General features: G+C 46.2%; 1 protein-coding gene across 2 annotated transcripts in view; it reads left to right on the top strand.

Moving 5' to 3' along the window:
• ENTR1 (endosome associated trafficking regulator 1) overlaps positions 1–19,723 on the top strand; it is a 198,973-nt gene that overhangs the window by 93,475 nt on the left and 85,775 nt on the right. For both annotated transcript variants that reach the window (XM_078641910.1, XM_078641911.1), the window contains exon 4: positions 1,358–1,431. In XM_078641910.1, coding sequence (XP_078498036.1) covers positions 1,358–1,431 — 74 coding nt within the window. The remainder of the gene's footprint in view (positions 1–1,357; positions 1,432–19,723) is intronic.

The following is a 19,723-nucleotide window of genomic DNA, read 5'->3' as shown; positions in this document are numbered from 1 at the left end:
TTAACTATCCATCCATCTCAATCTTCCTCTTGCCCCCAATGCATCCCTAAAAACAATAAGATGGCAAATAATCCCATGAGAAGTTGTCTTAAGAACTGAGGCTAGTTCTGTAAGCATAGTTGGGCTGTTTGAGCTCTGGGTTTTGGAGATGCTGTGGGCTTTTGCATGTATTAGAGCTGGTTTAAGTGACTTCAAAACTTGTGTTTTGATATACTTCCTACCCACCTCAATTTCAGCTTTGTAAGTAGCTTCAGCAGCCATACTGGTTGCTTTTGCCCGTTTGTCAATGAGTTGCGTATTAGTAGTTCTGTCGTAATTGGAGGTGCAGTCTTGTTTTAGGCTTCTGACCTTGGAATTCAAGATCTCTGTTCTTCTCCTGTACTTGTACCTGACACTTAAACAATGTATTGCATGAATCCGAGGAGCAAATCGACTTGTGCCTTAAATTGTTAAGCATGTAAATGCCTAAACACAAGAACGGCGCTGTACTTTTCCAACTGCCCACTGCATGCCCCTACAACATCCTAGTTTTGTGACCAAATAAGTCACCATAGCCTACTGTTGCCTGTACAACATTTAATGTGCAAGATACCACCACCACCACCACCACCACCACTACAATAAGGTGCTCTAGTGGAGCTTGGTCCGCCTTACGTCAAATACCCAAAATAAAAATAGAGAAAATGCATCTGATCTAAAGAGGCCCCTCTAGATACCTGGAGTTAAATAAGAAACACTTAATATAATGCCTACAAATACAGCCGTTATTACCCAGTTATATTGTACTAGGATTCATTGAGCTATTGTGGCTTGTGCAAAGCAGGAGTGAAATGTTTTCCGTCTTTCACCAGAAGTCATTATATTCTGCTGTTCTTGTCGGGGACCCAAGAAGACTTCAAAAATCAGTCTTAGCAATCTTGATTTCTGCCAATATGCCCCTCTCCAACAGGTACATCTTTCAAACCCATCCCTGTCAACTCCAGCTTGTATATATAGCTTGGATTACACCTCTTACCTATGCTTCCAACTCCACTTTCTTTCCTTCTGATGTTCACATTTGAAGGGCAACACTGATCATGAATGAACAGTATTGTTGACCTATAGGCCGGCATATCTACCTATACCACATCATGGAAATGTCTTTATTTTACTTTCCCAATGGCATTTTGTAAGTAGACCCCTTTGTTTTCTGTATTTAGAATAATGTGAAGGAGAACAGAATTCTTGTGTTTTTAAATGAAAACAGAGAAAGAAAATACATTTAACATAAATAATGTAATTGCCTCATTGTATCACCAGCAGGGAAATCTTTAAATACACCGTACGTTGTATTTAATTGCTCTCCCTTTACTTGCAGCTGAAAGAAGAAAATTCTCAACTGCTGATGAAGATGGAAGAGATGCAGAAAATTCATGATGCTCAGAGTGAGAAGTAAGCGTAATGGCACTTAACTATATGTATCACTAATTTTGCAAAGGAAGTTATGTCTTTGTTTTGTGTCAGGAATGTAAAATGCATTTTTTTTTATATGTAGGTATAAAGAACATTAAGGGATATAATTGTTTGCCAGTACTTTTTATTTTGACGCATTCAGATATATACTGAAAGACTTCTTGACACCAAAATATATGTTAACAGGTCTTAGGTATTCAGATAAAAAGGATCACAAGGATGCTATCTATTCACAATACAATATGTACTAAAGCAAATTATACCCACTTTCAAATTGCTACTAAATAATTTAAGATGCTATTTAAATGTGTTCAGACAGAGTAGGATCAAGCATGGCTTGCACCAATTTATCTGAAGGACAGAGAACATCTCAAAATGCTGCACAGTCTCCTTTATGGGTGGGGCATGGGAGAGAGCATTGTACACATATAGAGTGATTTGTTTCTTTTTGGGGATGTTGAGGTCCTAATCAAACCTCTATTCAAAGCTACATGTTTCATCTCCAGAGGAAAAAGCAGTTGTGAAAATAGGCAACTCTTTGTAGGTCTAGCGTCCACTTGCCCCTAATCAGTGATAATCTTCATTGTATTGACACACGCTATATGGTTCTTATACATGAGATCTAACCAGGCCATTAACCCTGAGCAGCAATTAAATGTGTGCATTGCTCAATGCAGGAAGCCCCAGCATAACATGTCAAAAACCTTTTGTCTACCCAGAGAAGCAATTAAGGAGAATGGACCATCAATTGGCATCTTCAAAACCATAATGAATATGTGCGTAAGGATCTTCAACATGTTACGATCCATAATGCAACCATTTTTGTTAAGATGACAAAGTAGCCAAAGTTTGAGTGAATAAAAATATAATTTCATCATCAAAATGTACAAAACCGCAACAATAATTATCATAAAACACAATAATTAATTACAATTAATAAGGCAGTACAAAAATCCAGTACATGCTTAGATAAAAAATTAAAGTTAAGACCAAAATCAGTAGATGTTCCCCACACACATCAATTCACTAAAATGTTGGTGATCAGTTTTTCTCTGACCGACCATGCCGCATAAAGGAACATAGAAACCGCCACCACAGCCACAGAATAAGAATCATTCTTGCAGATCCTAAGTATATGAATACAATTTGTCAGGCCTAGACACCAGCATGGAGGAACAATCCACTTGTGTCTAGGGTCCTGTCCATCAAGGAGGTGGTCTATCAAAGAGCCACGTTTTGAGGTCCATCGTGAAGTTGGGGAGTGATGTGGTCTGTCTGAGATGGAGCGTCAGGGCGTTCCAGGCTCTGGCCGCAAGGAAGGAGAGCGAGTGGCCTCCCGATCTGGACTTCCTGGTGCGAGGGACCATGGCGTGGGAGAGCTCGGCTGATCGTAGGGTCCTTTGGAGTGCGTGGAATGTGAGTCTGCTATTCAGGTATGCTGGTTCGGTGTTATAGAGGGCTTTGTGTTCATGTGTGCGAATCTTGAAAGTGACCCATGCCTCGATGGGGAGCCAGTGGAGTGTGGCTGAGTGATGTGGCAGATTGAGGATTAGTCTAGCGGTGGCGTTCTGGATGGTTGAAGTTTGCGGGTGAGGTTTTTGTTGATTCCGGCGTAGAGTGCATTGCCGTAGTCAAGTCTGCAGGTGACACGGGCGTGTGTGATGGTCTTTCTGTGTTCGAGGGGGATCCATTTGAAGGTCTTGCATAGGAGGCGGAGGGTGTCGCAGGAGGAGGATGCGATGGAGTTGATCTGGCGGTCCATTTGAGTTCGGAGTCCAGGATGATTCCGAGGTTGCGTCAGTGGACCGTGGGGGTGGGTGGGATTCCGAGGGCGGGGGGACACCAGGTGTCGTTCCAGGCGTCTGGGTGTGGGCCCATGATGAGTACTTCTGTTTTGTCTGTGTTGAGCTGTAGACAGCTGCTCTTCATCTACTTGGTGACTGCTTCCATGCCTTCTTGAAAGTTGTGTTTGGCTGCGTTGGGTTCGTTGGATAGGGAGAGGATGAGATGGACGTCATCTGCGTATGAAACAATATTGAGTCCGTGAGTACTGACTATGAAGGCGAGCGGAGCCATGTAGATGTTGAACAACGTGGGGCTGAGGGAGGATCCTTGGGTGACTCCGCAGGTGGTCGGTGTGGGGTCTGAGAAGAAGGGAGGGAGTCTGACCCGCTGCGTTCTGCTGGAGCGGAATGAGCGGATCCAGTCGAGGGCCTTGTCCCTGCGTCGTGAAGTCTGCGTGTTAGGGGGCGGTGAGAGACTGTGTCGAAGACCACTGGAAGGTCTCATGGCTGCTAGGTCAGTGACAGGGCTGATGTCAAGGTGCAATGATAGTGACACCAAGGAAGTTCCCCTCCCTACCCCGGTGAGGGCTCTAATAAATTTATTTTCTTTAGTACCCAAGTTATCCAATTTGCCCTGGGCCCATAGTTCAGCACTATGTAGTGCCCTACCTAGTGCTTGCATCTTGTGAATGTCCATAGCAGGGAGAATTGGGGACCAGTAAGCCTTCTTTTCAAGCCTTAGAATTGGCCCTGCTCTATTGGTCACCATGTGCAAACTTTTATTGATCTGTGGGACCCAAGAGCCGGAGTCAGACAAGCGGATCTCTAAATAATCTAATTCTCTGACCCTTTCCAGTACTTCACTTCCCAATTGTACAATGCACTTGACCCTTTTCTTCCCAGAATAATTCATCTGCTTAGTCCTAGAGGCGTTAACTTCAAGACCATATTCAGAGCAAAACAGACTGAAATGGTCTATGAGGTTTTGGAGGCCCACCTTGGTTTTGGCAACTAAAAGGGGAAAAACATCCATTACAACGCACTACCATTACAACGCAGCTGTTACAGCGCAACTGCTTTTACATTGCATGCCATTACAATGCAGCCATTAAAACGCATGTCACTACTATGCATGCCATCACAATGCATGCCATTACAATACATTATAAGGTAAGTAATGGCGATTTTGTTAAGTTTTAGTATGGGTTTTAGGGTACATGGGAAAAGTAATTTGTACCCCTACACTATCCAACACTTTCCCTTTTGTTGCACTGGCAGGAATGGGAATAGTAATTATTTCCCCTCCACTATCCAACACTGACCCTACTGTAGCACTCACTGGAGTGGGAGTATTAATTTTTACCCCTACACAAGCCAACACTTACCCTACTGTTGCTCTAAAAGTATTATGCGTTGTAATGGAATGCTTTGTAAATGTAGTTTCTAAAAATGCTTTGTAATGGCATATGTTGTAACATCATGCGTTGTAATGTTAGCTGTGTTGTAAAAACTGTGTTGTAAAAACATGCGTCATATATTCCTAAAAGGGTGTCCACAGCAAAATTGGAGTTGGAACTTTCTGTCCGGCAAGGGTAGGGGACTCCTTAAAACAATTTATCAAGTACTTGACACACTTGTTTATTTAAAGAAGAAAAGGGGTACGAGCCAGAACACACCCTAATGCCACATTGAACCCAGGCAAAATTCCCTTCATGAAGGCATACAATGATCCTTAGCAGGTCACATGGGATCCCTGTCCTGCTAAAGATCATTGTATGCCTTGATAAAGACCTGGTACCAGATCAAAGGTGGCACACATCAACAAATGCCACAAAAAGTTCATCCCCACCGTTTTCCACTTAACCAAAAGGAAGCAACGGACCTGTTCATTAATCTACTCCAGTAGCTGCTCCAGAACATGTTTGCCGAAAACCTTTTGGAGGTTGTCCAGAAGGCTAATTGGGTGGTAATCGGTAGGGATACTTGGACTCCCCTTCCCCTCTCCATGTCGACGGCATTGCTGCCCGTGCTTCCGTGGCTTTTGTAACTGTTAATGTAGGGGACCCAAACATTGGAGTACGATTTGAAAAGGTCAGCTGGGATCTTGTTTAATCCCGGACCCTTCCCTTGTTTCATTGATTCAATCGCAAGGGTGGTCTCTGCTAAAAAGAACACTATCGGAGTAAAGGGCGAATTTGGAGTGGATGCGCCTTCGAGGTAAATCGGCTGGGATCTCAGAATTCCCACTACTTAAACTGACTAGATGCCAGATCTGGGAATCCATGAGTTAGAGACAGTCCTTTTGATAAAACCCTTGTTCTATTGGATACAAGTGTGGGGCTCTCAAGAATGTTGCTACCTCTGGAAGGGCCTGAGAGATGTCCTTTCAGCCAATGACCCGCGGGCGGGTATTAAATAGTTACTCACGCAGACTTCAATTTAGTTCATTCTTCCTTTCGATGAAGCAATGTGTATTTTATTCACATCATATTGATATTTCATTCCTATCAAACAATCATCCGTAGATATCATTCTCAAGTAAATTCACTTAGAATCCATCCTGATGTTTTTAACCAAATGTATTTTTGATTATGAAACAATGTTTCGAAATATCGAATAAATTATATGATACGACTACACTCCAGAATGTTTTCTGGTCTTTAGTAGACAAAGCCTCTAGGAGATCAGACCAAGTTTTACACTTCCAAGCAGCTTTTGCTTGTTTTATTTCAAATCGATACTGTGCTGTGCAAGTCCCTTTCTCTTGGCTAACTCCCTTTTTGATTGCCATACAGAGTATTCTTGGCATCTTAACAGGATTGAGTAAACCATTCTTTCATCGTTCCCTCCCCCGAAGCCTTTGTAGAATCGATAAGGAAAGAATCTTTGAGCCTGTCAAAGAATTTGATGTGCTCAGCAATAATCACTTTTCTGTTCCCCCAATTGTCAAACATGACCTTCATCTGTGCGACTAGGGCCAAGTACATGTCTAATAGAGTGTTGAGAGAGGAGCACACTGCCTCCCACTTCGCGTTCTTATGATTGTTCGTAACCTTCAACTGTTGTTCATATATTTGAGCAGAAGAAGGGATGTAGGACATCATATAACTCTTATTTATCACTAGGATGTTGCGATCACTCTCATCCCACTGTATCACTGCCATATCTTTCATCTGCCTCCATGTCCTAATATCTAGAAGAATGTAGTCAATACAACTTGCATATGAGCCTGCTTGGAAACTGTGGGCTAAAGTAAAATCCACCACTTGGAGGGCAGCCCTTGAGAAATTTCTCCTTAACTGAGAGGGTATCTGGAATTCCTCATATTCGATCCTCATCGTAACACAGATCCTGGATTATCGCATTAGGTTCATATGTGAGATTTAAATCACCTGCTACACGATACCCTAGTGGGAGCCTGAGTGGTCAGCCAGGATCTTGTCCAGCACTTAAAGAGGTGATTTACAACATTTCCCAAGACTCCGATTGTATGTATTGATTAACAAAAGAGACATACCCATTGAGATAGAAGAAATTAGCCCTTGGATATCCCAAGATCCTGTTTGGAGTTCAGCTACCCAACAAGAGAGTAGTGCACTCAGCCAGACAGGCAACCCACCCGATCGTTGCCCTGCTAATGGCCTAATTACTGAAATACAAAAGCTTTTCAATCCACTTCTGAATATGTGGTCAATCGCCTAGGATTCATGGAAAAGACAGATCTTGTATTTGTCAGTAAACTGGCCCCATACAGGGTGGTCAAGCTTAAACTTGATTCTTGCAAGGTTCTAGCTAATGATAGCTGTAGAATTTATTTCTGGAGTAGCAAGAGGAATGAATACCTGGGGCAGGCAGCAGTTGTTGGTGGCCAAGAGGCATGGGCAAAACACTTTCCCCAATAGGCGGTTGAGTAATAGTGGCTAACAGCGTATATTAAACACTTAGCAATGGGCGTGTTTCTCTGGAGAAGGGGCCTCTCACCTGTAGTAGCGGGCGTCTGCTCCCCGCCTACGGATTCATTCAAGAAGTCGTGCCGCAACGAGGACTTTTTTAAAACGTCTCTGACGTGCACGCACGCCGGTGAAAGCGCATACCTGTACGCCGGTGCCAGCGCGTGTATGAGCAAGGGACGAAAGACTACAACCGGAGCTTTCCTTGTCGTGCACTGAGGTCACATAGGCTAGTATTAATGAATTAACGGGTGTGCTTGTCTATGAATATATCAGCTGAATATAGTGTAACCAAGATTTCATCAAAACACAGTTATGTTATACACTTAAGTCACTATCATACAATGTAGAGGATACTCAACAGTTAACATTGGTAGATTACGAAGTTATTATCATATTTATGCCTGCTGTGTCATTGCAAGGTTTACGATACTAATGATTCATGACGAAAATAACTGGTATCAATTAAACATTATATATACAGCATTCCATTCCATTCCATTACGATACGGCACTCAAGTAGCACAGAGGTTACTACGGTACTACAGGTGAGAAGCCCCTTCTTCTGAGAAACACTGCCATTGCTAAGTGTTTAATATACGCCTGGGTTTTTAATAGGCCCATCTAATGCCTACCTTCTTTCAGCAGTGGCCGCTCCGGCACTATTGAAGAAGAGGGAGTTTCCCCTTCTCACCGGGGTAAGTGCATGCCCTTTGGCGCCCCATAATTAGGAATTGTCCTTTTAAATGTCTCAAGCATTTTGACTAATATTCACGGCAGCCCCTCTCACCCTAGATGAGGCCGCCGCCCTCCCCAATGGAATTTTGAAACCATACACATTTACAGGGACCACATCTGGCACCCGATAAGGAAAGGATCTTAACTTTCAATTGGGGTAAGTGATGACGCACCCCACTATGCTGAATAGACAGCCCATGTAATGATCGATACCAGGTTCTATTCTAATTTAGGCCACTCCCTGTACAGATTAGGACACAGCCACGGATGAACATGTGGACCCTGGCGCATGACGTACCTTGATGCCCTGCTTGAAATATTGATCACTCTGACTACCCTGATCTTCGCATGGGTAAGTCACCATTAGTGCAACACCAGCACGGTCTGGTTAATGATTTGTCCCTTATCCATGCACAACCCTGACACATTCGCATTTATACTTAGGAGTTTGACGTCCCTCTGGTACCGAGGTTGCCCCCCCCCCCCCCCCCAACCCCCCCCACCCGTCCTGAAGAAGACCCGCAGGCTGAGGCTCCTACTAACCCCTAAGCATTAACACCTTGGCTGCTTGACTTTTTCCCCTGCTGTGCTGGACCATAATGGAAATGGGTGTGGTCATGACGAGCTCAGCTCGTCATGACCACACGAGCACTGTGCCACATGACGAGCTCAGCTCGTCATGAGCACCGAAGGGGTTAAGTCGGGTCTAAATGTCGACGCCCCCAGACACCCTCTTGGACCACGTATAACTCTAATCTGTTAAAACGTGCAACAAAAGAACTTTGATTATCAAACATTAATGAAAAGATACTATGTGTAAATACCACGTGGCCAAGATATGAGAATCAGTGAACCAGTACATGTTTCTCCTTATTTTTAAATACGTCACTAACTTTTGCTCTTTTCACTCACCCCTTTAATTCTTGAGCCCTTCTCCCTTTGAACGTTCTATGAGCATCCTCTTGATGTACCAAAAGTGCCAAAAACTGTTTTTGACTTTAAAAATGTTTACTGAAATTTGGTAGAATAAAAAAGTTGTTTATTCCCAGCACGTCAATCTGGGTTGTTGCATTTTCAGTTTAAATGTTTGCATTGAATACTGTGAGCAATTGAGGGAAAGCTCAAGATAAGGAACTTACATTTATAAGCTAGATTAATTCTATAGCAAATCCAGGTCTAGGACCATTGTTTTTGATACCGAACTGTACCCAGGTCCAGGACCATTTTGGGTCACCCCATTTTTGATAATGCCCAGTTGTATTGGCAGGCAAACAGGGCACATTGGATAACCCAGTCACATCAGGACATGTATCAGGAGGAAGGTCAATTGCACCAAAGTTAGGTTTGTGTGTTGACTTAGCCCGCTAAGCCCCAGAGACCCCACCTTTCCTTACAACCTCCCTTATTCCCACCCAGACAAGCCTGTTAATTCCTCTGCGGTACAAAAGGGGGTGGTGATGGACGAAGCATCCAAACCAATCAAACACTCGCACCCAGTCAAAAGATCTGGGTTTAATCCATCACCGTTCTTTAGCCCACTCTGCCACTCAAGTTCAGACATGGCCATATGCAAATCAGTCTGACCCTGTGCCTCATGGGAACAGTCCAGCCCGAACTGCCAAGCCATGCCTTCCCTGGACCGGAAACAAGCTTCCTAGGACCGGTTTCTGGCATTTCAGCCGTCTTCAGCCAGGCTTGCTTGAATCCACTGGGGTGAATGTATGACATTGTTCTGCATTTTGTCCATCAACTATTGTTTTTGCACATGTTCATTCCTCTGCGGCACGTCATTAACTGAGGTAGATCGCTGTATGGCCGCCCTGTTTGGGGGTACAGATTCTTATGGAATCAACAATACTTGCCCTAGCAATAGAAGAAGGGAGAGAAATAGTGGCGGCTGGATGGAGAGTGTCAGACACAGCAGTTGGCAACCGACCCAGTAAGTACCTTTGTAGTTTACTTAATTCATCTTCAGCTGCAACCAGGTGCTGATAAATTAGTTTCAGTTTGATCTCCACAGTACCAATAACTTTTTCGCAATGATCCTCTCAATGAAAGAAGCAGGAACCTCAACGGGGAATTCAAAGGCAGAGCCTTTAATAACAGATTGATGGCGAATGCATTTCGGCCGGTGTGGCCTCATCATTGAGAGGAGACGATTACTTCATATATATATATGAAGTAATCGTCTCCTCTCAATGAAAGAAGCAGGAACCTCAACGGGGAATTCAAAGGCAGAGCCTTTAATAACAGATTGATGGCGAATGCATTTCGGCCGGTGTGGCCTCATCAGCGCCTGCGGTGGAGTAAACGGAAGTCCTGACGCTCTGCAGTTAGAGTGCACCTACTCGCGCTGGATAGGTGCGAATGATAGCTCCGCCCCTCAGTAAAAGGATCCCCAGGTGATGATGCGTAGGGTCAGAAATTTTCGGACTCCATCGCCCAGGATGCAGCAGTGGCTCCCAGGTGGGTAATACTGTGGGACGGTATTGGAGAAATCCAATAAAATAGCTATGGGAGAGGTGCTCTGCACAGCGTTCTTCCCGCAAAATGAAATGAAACGTCCCGCCTTGAGTCCCCAAGACCCCATCAACCATTAGTCCGAGCAAAAATAATAGCGTGAGCAGGAGGTGCATACAACCCGCCCTGGCTGAGAACAATGTATCGCTGCAAATCCTCGGGCTGCCGGCGAGTCTGGAGAGATTCAGTAAATATATATATATATATATATATATATATATATATATATATATATATCTCCATGGGGTTGTCCAAGTAGCGGGTAGCACCCGAGCCTGCGTGCGCCTTCCCCAAAGCGTTAGTTGGTATGGGCAGTTGCGTGTTTGAAATAGGCCCGACGCGTTTCGGAAATTTATTTTCCTCATCAGGGGCCAGCAGTAAAGTGCACGACGTCTACCATCTCCCTGTATGCGGCAGTCCAGCCGCAGAGTATGCACCACCCCGTTAACGTGGGGGTCACGGCAGTGAAGTAGCAGCCGTACATGGGATCGAGGACGGGCCCACTCGTGGAGTCCATACAGGACTTGATTGTGTGCTTTCCGCACTACACTTCCCAGTAGTCTCATTGGAGCCTCCCATTGGCGGGTGAGTTATATGAAATTGGAGAAGTGTAACGGGTGCGCACACCGCTTCCGTTAAAGCCCCTGAAGAAAAGCAGATGGAGCTTCGAAACGCGTCGGGCAGATCCATTACGGAGCGGCGTCTACGAGCGGATCCCCGTCCTCACCTACACATAAATAAAGCTGCTGCTCGCGTGCTACTCATAAGGTGGACAACCTTGGAGCGTGAATCTATATGCGGCAGTCCAGCCGCAGAGTATGCACCACCCCGTTAACGTGGTGGTCACGGCAGTGAAGTAGCAGCCGTACATGGGATCGAGGACGGGCCCACTCGTGGAGTCCATACAGGACTTGATTGTGTGCTTTCCGCACTACACTTCCCAGAAGTCTCATTGGAGCCTCCCATTGGCGGGTGAGTTATATGAAATTGGAGAAGTGTAACGGGTGCGCACACCGCTTCCGTTAAAGCCCCTGAAGAGAAGCAGATGGAGCTTCGAAACTCGTCGGGCAGATCCATTACGGAGCGGCGTCTACGAGCGGATCCCCGTCCTCACCTACACATAAATAAAGCTGCTGCTCGCGTGCTACTCACTAGGTGGACAACCTTGGAGCGTGAATATATATATATATATATACTTATTTCTTGTTAAACTGACAGTACTCTTCGCACAACGAATTGAAGTTGTATATGTATGTTTTTAATCTTTTGATACATTATGCAAAATGTGACTTATTTATGTATTTATACAGTTATTTCACTTCTGTATTGGCACCATGAGAAAGTACAGGCAAATGTATTTATACATATAGTATTTTTTCTATGTCCATCATTTCTGACATGTGACTGCACGTTATCACTTTAAATGGGCAAAAAGCAATCTGTATCGCCATGTGACCAAGGCCGCTGGGACGGCCGAAACGCGTCATGACACACTACCTAATGGCTGAATAAAAGAATGCTGAGAAAAAGTTGGTCCTTGCCTCGAGTCTCTTTGTAAGGAGCGCTGCTGCGAGGTATTTGCAGATGTTTATCGGCATAGGATTGCTGCCGATTTTGGACCCCCTCCGCGGAAAGCCGGCTTCACTGTGAGCAGTCCTTCGTCGCCTGGCAACCCTCTGAGCTCCTTCCTCGTGGAGGAGAGTTGGCGGGGACCCCGGGGGCACTTTGAATATCCCATTCAAGGGAAGGAGTGGAGCCATCCGTTTTTGCACCGTGCGTGAAGGAAACGCTGGAAAAAAGAGAAATGCTAAGAGATCCCACGCCGTGAGGCTGTGTCAGAGCGGGCGCAGTTGGGGGATCATCGTGCTTTGTGGCGCCGTGCGGCGCCGATCCATTAAACAGGCAGCTGGTCCCGACCTGCGTCCCTGCATCCTGGAAGGAACAGCCAGAGGCACGTAGAGGACAAAAGCACAAACGGTGACACTCGGAGTGTGGAGGTACGTGGCTTACCGCTAGAGTCAGCTGTTGCTGACATTGACTATTGAAGCGCAATTAACAGCGGTTTGCTTTACACGTTATTCAGCACTTACTAAGTAACTGCCATTAGGTAGAAGATGTCAGGCGATGTACGGAGGGCCCGTGAGCTCGCTGCACAAGCAATGTTTTCAGACGATATTGAGCAGGAGGTAACTGCTGAGAAGGAGGTCGGGGCAGGGGGGCCTGAGGGAGCTGCAACGAGTACCGCCAGAGACTTATTCAGGGAATTGGAAAAGTTAAAAAGAAACGAACAGTCCAAATGGTGGGAAGCCCGCTCCCTCAAGAGATATCTGGATGTTGGGAGAGTCCCTAGAGGACTTCGCATCATGCTGGCCCCCAGCTATGAAAACCCCAACCCCTTAATGATGGAGGAATGGGGTCAGTGCAACCTTGAATCCTCACGCAAATTAATGCAGATCTTAGTGAAGTTTGCTGAGATTGATGGTGAGGAACTTCAGACCAAGATAGATATTCTTGAAGAGAAAATAAAAGCACTACAAGGTGACAAGGAAAACCCCCAGACTACTAAAATGAGGAGTGAAATGTTAACCAGACTTTCAAAGGAGGAAGAAAAAATCAAAACAAGAAAAATATATAAATTCAAAAGAGATCGGGACGACTACGCGAATGGCCAAATATTCACATTTGCACGTCGATACGACAACCTAAGAAGAGCCACAGTAAATAAGAGAGGAGCAGCCAGTGCAGGAGCAGTGCCGGCGGAATCTGAGGAAATATCCACATACAGCTCGGCTGCAGAAAGCGGCTCAGACAATGAAGGGGCAAGAGGCAACGTTGTTCTAACGATGGGGGAAGAGTTGGCGGTCTTGAAAGATGGCAGAAAGGCAACCCTAAGATCGCACTTCCAGGGAAAATTGTCCCAACCAAGTCCCAACGCAGGAGGGGCAGAAGAAAAGCAGCCAAACAAAGGCGAGCCAACCAAGCAGGGACGAGGTCGGGGACTGGGAAGGAGCAAGAAACCCCAGGCCTAATCAAAGACAACATTATGGATTCTTCAATAACTGTGAGCTGTGATGGAGATCAATCCAGCAAGAAGAAACAAGCTAAATCTATAATCAACCTCAGCCCAATACAACTATCAGCTGCAGAAGAGCAACTACTAAGCTTAGGCCTAAGCTTTTGTCCTGAGTCCAATTTTTCGTATACTACCACGAGGGCAGATATATACAGATTCATAAGGAAATTAAAATTAAAAAAACAATTCCTAAATAAGACAGCCAGCACAGAAAATGCCCCAACAAGATCTACAACTAGCACCTCTGAATTGGCAGTCAGTGACCTAAACCTGTATCGTGACATATGCCAGCTGGGGATTGATGAGGCTTTGGGGACACAGGAGATAGTGGCATCCAGTGGTCAAAGGAAACCAATTACCCCATTTAAGCCCAAGTCCAAATACATTCCCCTGGCGGCACGGGATGGTCTTGACTCATTTAGTGATGTTGTGGTGCAACAAGTGAAAAAGATGGCCTTAAAGACTGACAAGAATAAGTGTCAATTCACGAACCAGGAGAGAAAAATAAATCAATTATCCATCAAACTGAAAAATGCTGAAGTTATTGTTCGAAATTCAGATAAAGGTGGGAACATTGTTTTATGGCCAGTTACGGAGTACCTGGAGGAGGCCCACAGGCAATTAGATGACCCACAATGTTATTCCAAGAGCACCCCCCAGAAATACAGGGTGATGCTGGAGGCCTTATCTAAGAACCTGGTGGCATGGAAGGGCCTAGGTATGTTAAGTGGAGATGAGTTTAAGTATGTTAAAAAAGATTATCCACTCACTCCATATATTTATTTCATACCCAAGGTCCATAAGAGTATCTCCAAACCTCCAGGCAGACCCATAATCGCAGCGTGTGGTGGCCCCTTGGAAAATCTTTCAAGGTACATTGACTACTTTCTGCAGCCACACATGAAGTCTTTAAAGTCATATGTACAAGACTCAAGTGATTTTTTGCGAAAGTTGGAGGATGTAACATGGAGCCCCGACTTGTTGTTGGTAACGTTGGACGTCAGTTCATTATACACATGTATAAAGCACAAGGATGGCCTGCGGGCATGTGAGTATTATCTTAGCCGCAGGCCCATTGAACTGGCCCAACACACCAAAATGCTCTTGGAAATGTTAAAATTCTGCCTCAACAATAACTTCTTCATTTTTAACGGTCAAATGTACCAACAAGTCCAAGGTGTAGCAATGGGGGCCAGTTTCTCCCCTAGTTATGCGTGCATCTTTATGGGATGGTGGGAGGAACTGGTCCTTTTGCGCAAATTTGAAGAATATTGGACCACTAACATCACTTGTTGGCTCAGATTTATTGATGACCTATTTATTGTATGGCGTGGTTCCGAGGAAAGTGTTTTAAATTTCATACATGACATCAATGACAATGATCTTAATCTGCATTTTACCTCTGATGTAAGCAGGGAATCGGTGACATTTTTAGATGTACAGGTTTTTATATGTAATAATGTTATTACCAGTACTCTTTTTAGAAAACCGACGGCAGGTAACACTCTTTTACATGCCACGAGTGCTCATCCCCAACATCTAATCAAATCAATACCTTATGGCGAGATGCTACGCATCCGCCGTATTTGTAGCAATTATGAAGACATGATTGTCAAACAACAGGAAAGTTTTCAAAGATTTGTAGATAGGGGTTACACTGCTAAGATAGTGAACACTGCTATAAAGAAATCGAGGGTCAAAGAAAGAGGTGATTTGCTGACTAAGAGAGTGAAACAAAGTGACAATATCAATGAAGTTAGACTCATTCTGACCTACTCCAAACAGGAGAAAGAACTTAGGAGTATCGTCAGGAGAAACTGGCACTTTGTAAAAGATGATCCCATGATTGGTGATGTGATGCCCCCTAATCCATCTATTACTTTTCGTAAAAACCTTAGTATGGGCTCCATCCTCTCTAAAAATAGTCAAGACTGCATAGGCAAGGAGCCTTGGAGACCGACCAGCAGGGGCTTCTACAAATGCCTGGCATGTAAAGCCTGCCAACATGGTGTCAACACCAAAAAATATACAACAGTAATCCCTAGAAGTACAAGGGAAATAAAACAACACCTAACCTGTAGAACGGAATACTGTGTGTATATTTTAGAGTGCGACTGCAAACTCAAATATATTGGTAGCAGCAAACTGCAAATTCATAAGCGTATTCTTCAACATCTGCGCGCCATTGTAAATAAAGACCAGAGCTATCCAGTGGCCAGACACTTTGAGGCGTGTCACAATAGTAAGCCTCAGTGTCTCAAATACTTTGCCATTGAGTCAGTACCGCTTACCAGAAGAGGAGGCGACAGGGAGGCGTGTATGCGCAGGCTCGAAACCAAATATATTTTGGAGTTTAACTCAAAGTGGCCGGGAGGTCTTAACACCACAGAGGACCTCCACACATACCTATGACCACCTTTATGATAATGTTAGCCTTTAGCCATATAGTTAACACCATGATACAACCTTAATCTAAACTATGAGTAGTTGGTCCGCACCGTGCACTTTGTTTACATAATAATGTTTATACTGTAATATACTATGTATAATTTATATATTGAGTGTACAAAAATTTTGGTGTGTGTAAATTTATGAAATGATTGATTTTAGCCGTCGTTTTAAATATTAGGGTAATGTTTTTTATCCTGATTTTTTATGTGATAGCTGATTTTAGTCATGTTACCGATTCCCTCTTTTTTAGATTGTTTTTATGGTGTGATTTTTTCTATATGTGCAACATTGATGATGTATGTAAAAATCTTATCTTGAATATGGAAGTAAAGCTCTGTTTCAATAGGGTTTAGACTTCCCTTCCCCTTTATCTCAGTACTGTATAACCTCCAGCACCAGCCACTTTAGCTGTATTTGCACTTTGACTGCACGATGTCACTTTAGAGGAAGAAATTATATTTATTTTTTCCAATTGACACAACGTCACTTTAAATTTAGGTGCAATAACATGGCAAAGGACAAGAATGATACAATGGTGCCGGAAAATAGTTAAGGCACCATATTCTCTTCTTCCGAGCCTTATTTGGCTGGTACAATTTGTCATGAATTCATTCTTTCTTGTTTCTTTCTAAAAAAAGATCCACATAGACAAAATTAATTTTTCTTTTTTTTGGGTCTTTTTTTCACTACTATGATTAAATAGCAGTGATCAACAATATAATAAAAGAATGCTGAGAAAAAGTTGGTCCTTGCCTCGAGTCTCTTTGTAAGGAGCGCTGCTGCGAGGTATTTGCAGATATATATATATATATATATATATATATATATATATATATATATATATATATATATATCACACACACACTCTCCCCCCTCGCGCGCTCTCTCTTCTCTCTCTTCTCTCTCTTCTTCTCTCTTCTTCTCTCTTCTTCTCTCTTCTTCTCTCTTCTTCTTCTCTCTTCTTCTCTCTTCTTCTCTCTTCTTCTCCCCTCTCTCCCCCCTCTCGCTTCCCTCTCGCTTCCCTCTCGCTTCCCTCGCTTCTAAAAGATACATAATGGGTAACTGAACTCTTGTTGAAAACCACATAGTTCCCTCTTAGCTGAGATGATTGTTGCTGCTCCACTCAAGTGTAGTTGAGGTGTAGCCCATTACCTAGTGATGTCAGATCTCAGTGGCAAACTTGGTGTGCTGGCTGCAGTACAAGATCAAGGTCTCTGTAGCTCAGCAATCATGCAGTTATAGGAGGCGTGGCCAGCAGCATGACGAGCTAGGTTGTGCTTCTCCGGAGCTCCTGCTGGATGCCCCGTGATCCGACATACTAACCGACCCAAACTACACATAAACCGAAATCGGAGGTGCCCCTGACACCCCTGCCTCTGGGGAACACGCCGGAGGGCGAATCCTGCCGCTGTGACCGGAGCAACGCCGGCCGGACGGTGATCCCCCTGGTATCCCGGAGGTCCGCAAGATGGCGGCGTGACCTAGGAGCCGCGAGCGGAGCCGATCGGAACTCTGTGCCTGGACGGGCAGGTGGCCTGCGGGACGGGGACGCGGCTGCACAGACGGCCCGAGGGGGCGCACGCGAAGAACAGACCCTGCCGGGGGCGGCAAGGGGAGACAGGAGCCCCGGTGAGAGACCCGCGCCTTTACCAACATGGCTGCGGCACCGGCTCTGTGGGTCTGAAACTGTCCCGGAGCCCGTCGAGGGGGGCTCGACTCGCGAAGACCCTGAGCCGGGGGCGAGGAGGAGCGGAGCGGCACCGGGAGGCTACAGACATCGAGGAAGTCGTTCCCCCAGGCGGACGGGACGACTCGACGACCTCACCAATATGGCGGCCATCAGCACCAGGTAGTGTGGGAACACCGGCAGCTACCGCCCAAACCAGACTCTGAGCACCATTGTGGGGCGCCTACAGATACCGGCTGAGGAGGGACGGGTCCAGCGGGGAGCAGACCGAAGCGCTGGGGGAGTCCCAGAAACGGGCAGAGGACGCCTGGGGGGCCACTGGGTGAGAGCGACCGGAGACGCGGGCCGGGCCACCTGACTGGTCTACTGTCTTGCATGAGGGGAGGCCCTCCGGATCCCACTGTGACTCTCTGGGCAGTGGCAGGCTTATCCGCCCCTGTGCTTGGTCTGGCTCCTGCACTCTGACATTGGACTACTGACCGAAGACCCTGAGGCGGCCAGTCCTCCGGGCCGCAGCGTGCCAGAGACGGTTGGCCCGGAGATCCAGTGCCACAAGCTGAGACTTCGGTCCTCCGCCGCACCCCCCCCCCCCACGCCTACCTCCCTTCGGGGGGTGAGACACAGAAAACACGCTCCCAGGTGGTCGGGTGTGCCAAGCAACTGTTGGCGCTTTTGGAGCCGCCCAGGCAATCCCTCCAGTATTGGTGAGTCATGGGGAAGGGGGACAGGTTACCTAAAGTGCCCAAGCAGGGAACAATGGACAGCTTCACGGCACCGCGCACGGCCGCAGTGGGACAAGGCGAGATGTCTGGCACGCGATCCGACACTGCGCTACTAATGGAGGCCATCCAGGCGTCCCGAACGGATATTCAGGAATCGAGGGCGGCGCTGGAAGTGAAAATGGGAGAGGTGTGCTCTGAGGTGACACTTCTGCGACAGGACTTTCGGAACCTCTCGGACAGGGTTGGTGCCGCTGAGACGAGGAGAGGCGGAGGACTCTATCGTCACCCTGCGCAAGGACATGGCGGAACTGAAAGCGTCTCACAGCCAACTGCTATGGAAGGTGGACGATGCCGAAAATAGAGCACGACGGAACAACCTTCGCTTCGTAGGCTTTAGGGAAGGGATCGAGAAAATGGACATGGTGTCCTTCCTGCGCACATGGCTCATGGAGACGTTCCCTACAGTGCAATTCTCCCCCTGCTTCATCATTGAGAGAGCGCACAGGGCTCTTCTGGCGAAACCTCCGGAGGGAGCTCGGCCACGACCAGTCATCGCGCGTTTTCTTAACTTCGCGGACAGGGACCTCATCCTCAGGGAGGCGAGGAAGATGGGAGAGATACGATTGGAAAACGCTCATATAATGGTCTTCCCGGACTATAGCCAAGAGGTGCAAAAACAACGCCGCGCTTTCGACTCCGTCAAAGCGAAACTCCGAGATCTGCGGATCACATATATGCTCCTTTTCCCTGCCAAGCTCAAGGTGATCTATAAAGACCAGTCACTTTTCTTCACTCACCCGGACGATGCATGGCAATGGCTGGAGGAACGCCCGATCCTGAACAGCAGAGACAGGGTCAGCAGAGACGTCTCGGAGAGATCTCAAAATGGTGTAGCCCAATGGGACCTTCCTAAGACGCAAAGACAGAGAATTGCGAGGAAGTCGAGGAGACTATTCCAGGCGACACCGTACCATGGCAGGGATGTGAGACCCACGCGCAGGGGACGCTCGGCCTCGCCGGCCGGGACGGGCTTCCTGTCCGCGAGGTTGCGTTCGCACACAAGATCGGAAAACGGCGAGGAGGGAGATCTGACAGGACACACATCTGAAGAAGAGGATTTGGGGGGAGGAGGCCAATCCGCGCACCCGCTTGTGGAGGAGATCCGTGTGATGGAACAGGACATTTCTGGACAATTGAGCGCACCGGAATCGGAGACACAGGACTCTAAATCGTGAATCACAGTGCCATGGATCATTGACTGAGGGTCGGGGAGGAGCAGACACCTCCTATCAGCCACGTCCTCTGAACAAAGATGGATACGGGTCATGGGAGTGGCATCCGGCCAG

The sequence above is a fragment of the Lissotriton helveticus genome, chromosome 5_1 (genome assembly GCF_964261635.1).
Source record: "Lissotriton helveticus chromosome 5_1, aLisHel1.1, whole genome shotgun sequence".
NCBI lineage: Eukaryota > Metazoa > Chordata > Amphibia > Caudata > Salamandridae > Lissotriton > Lissotriton helveticus.
The sequence above is the reverse complement of the archived record's forward strand: the minus strand, read 5'-3'. Positions and strand labels throughout refer to the sequence as shown.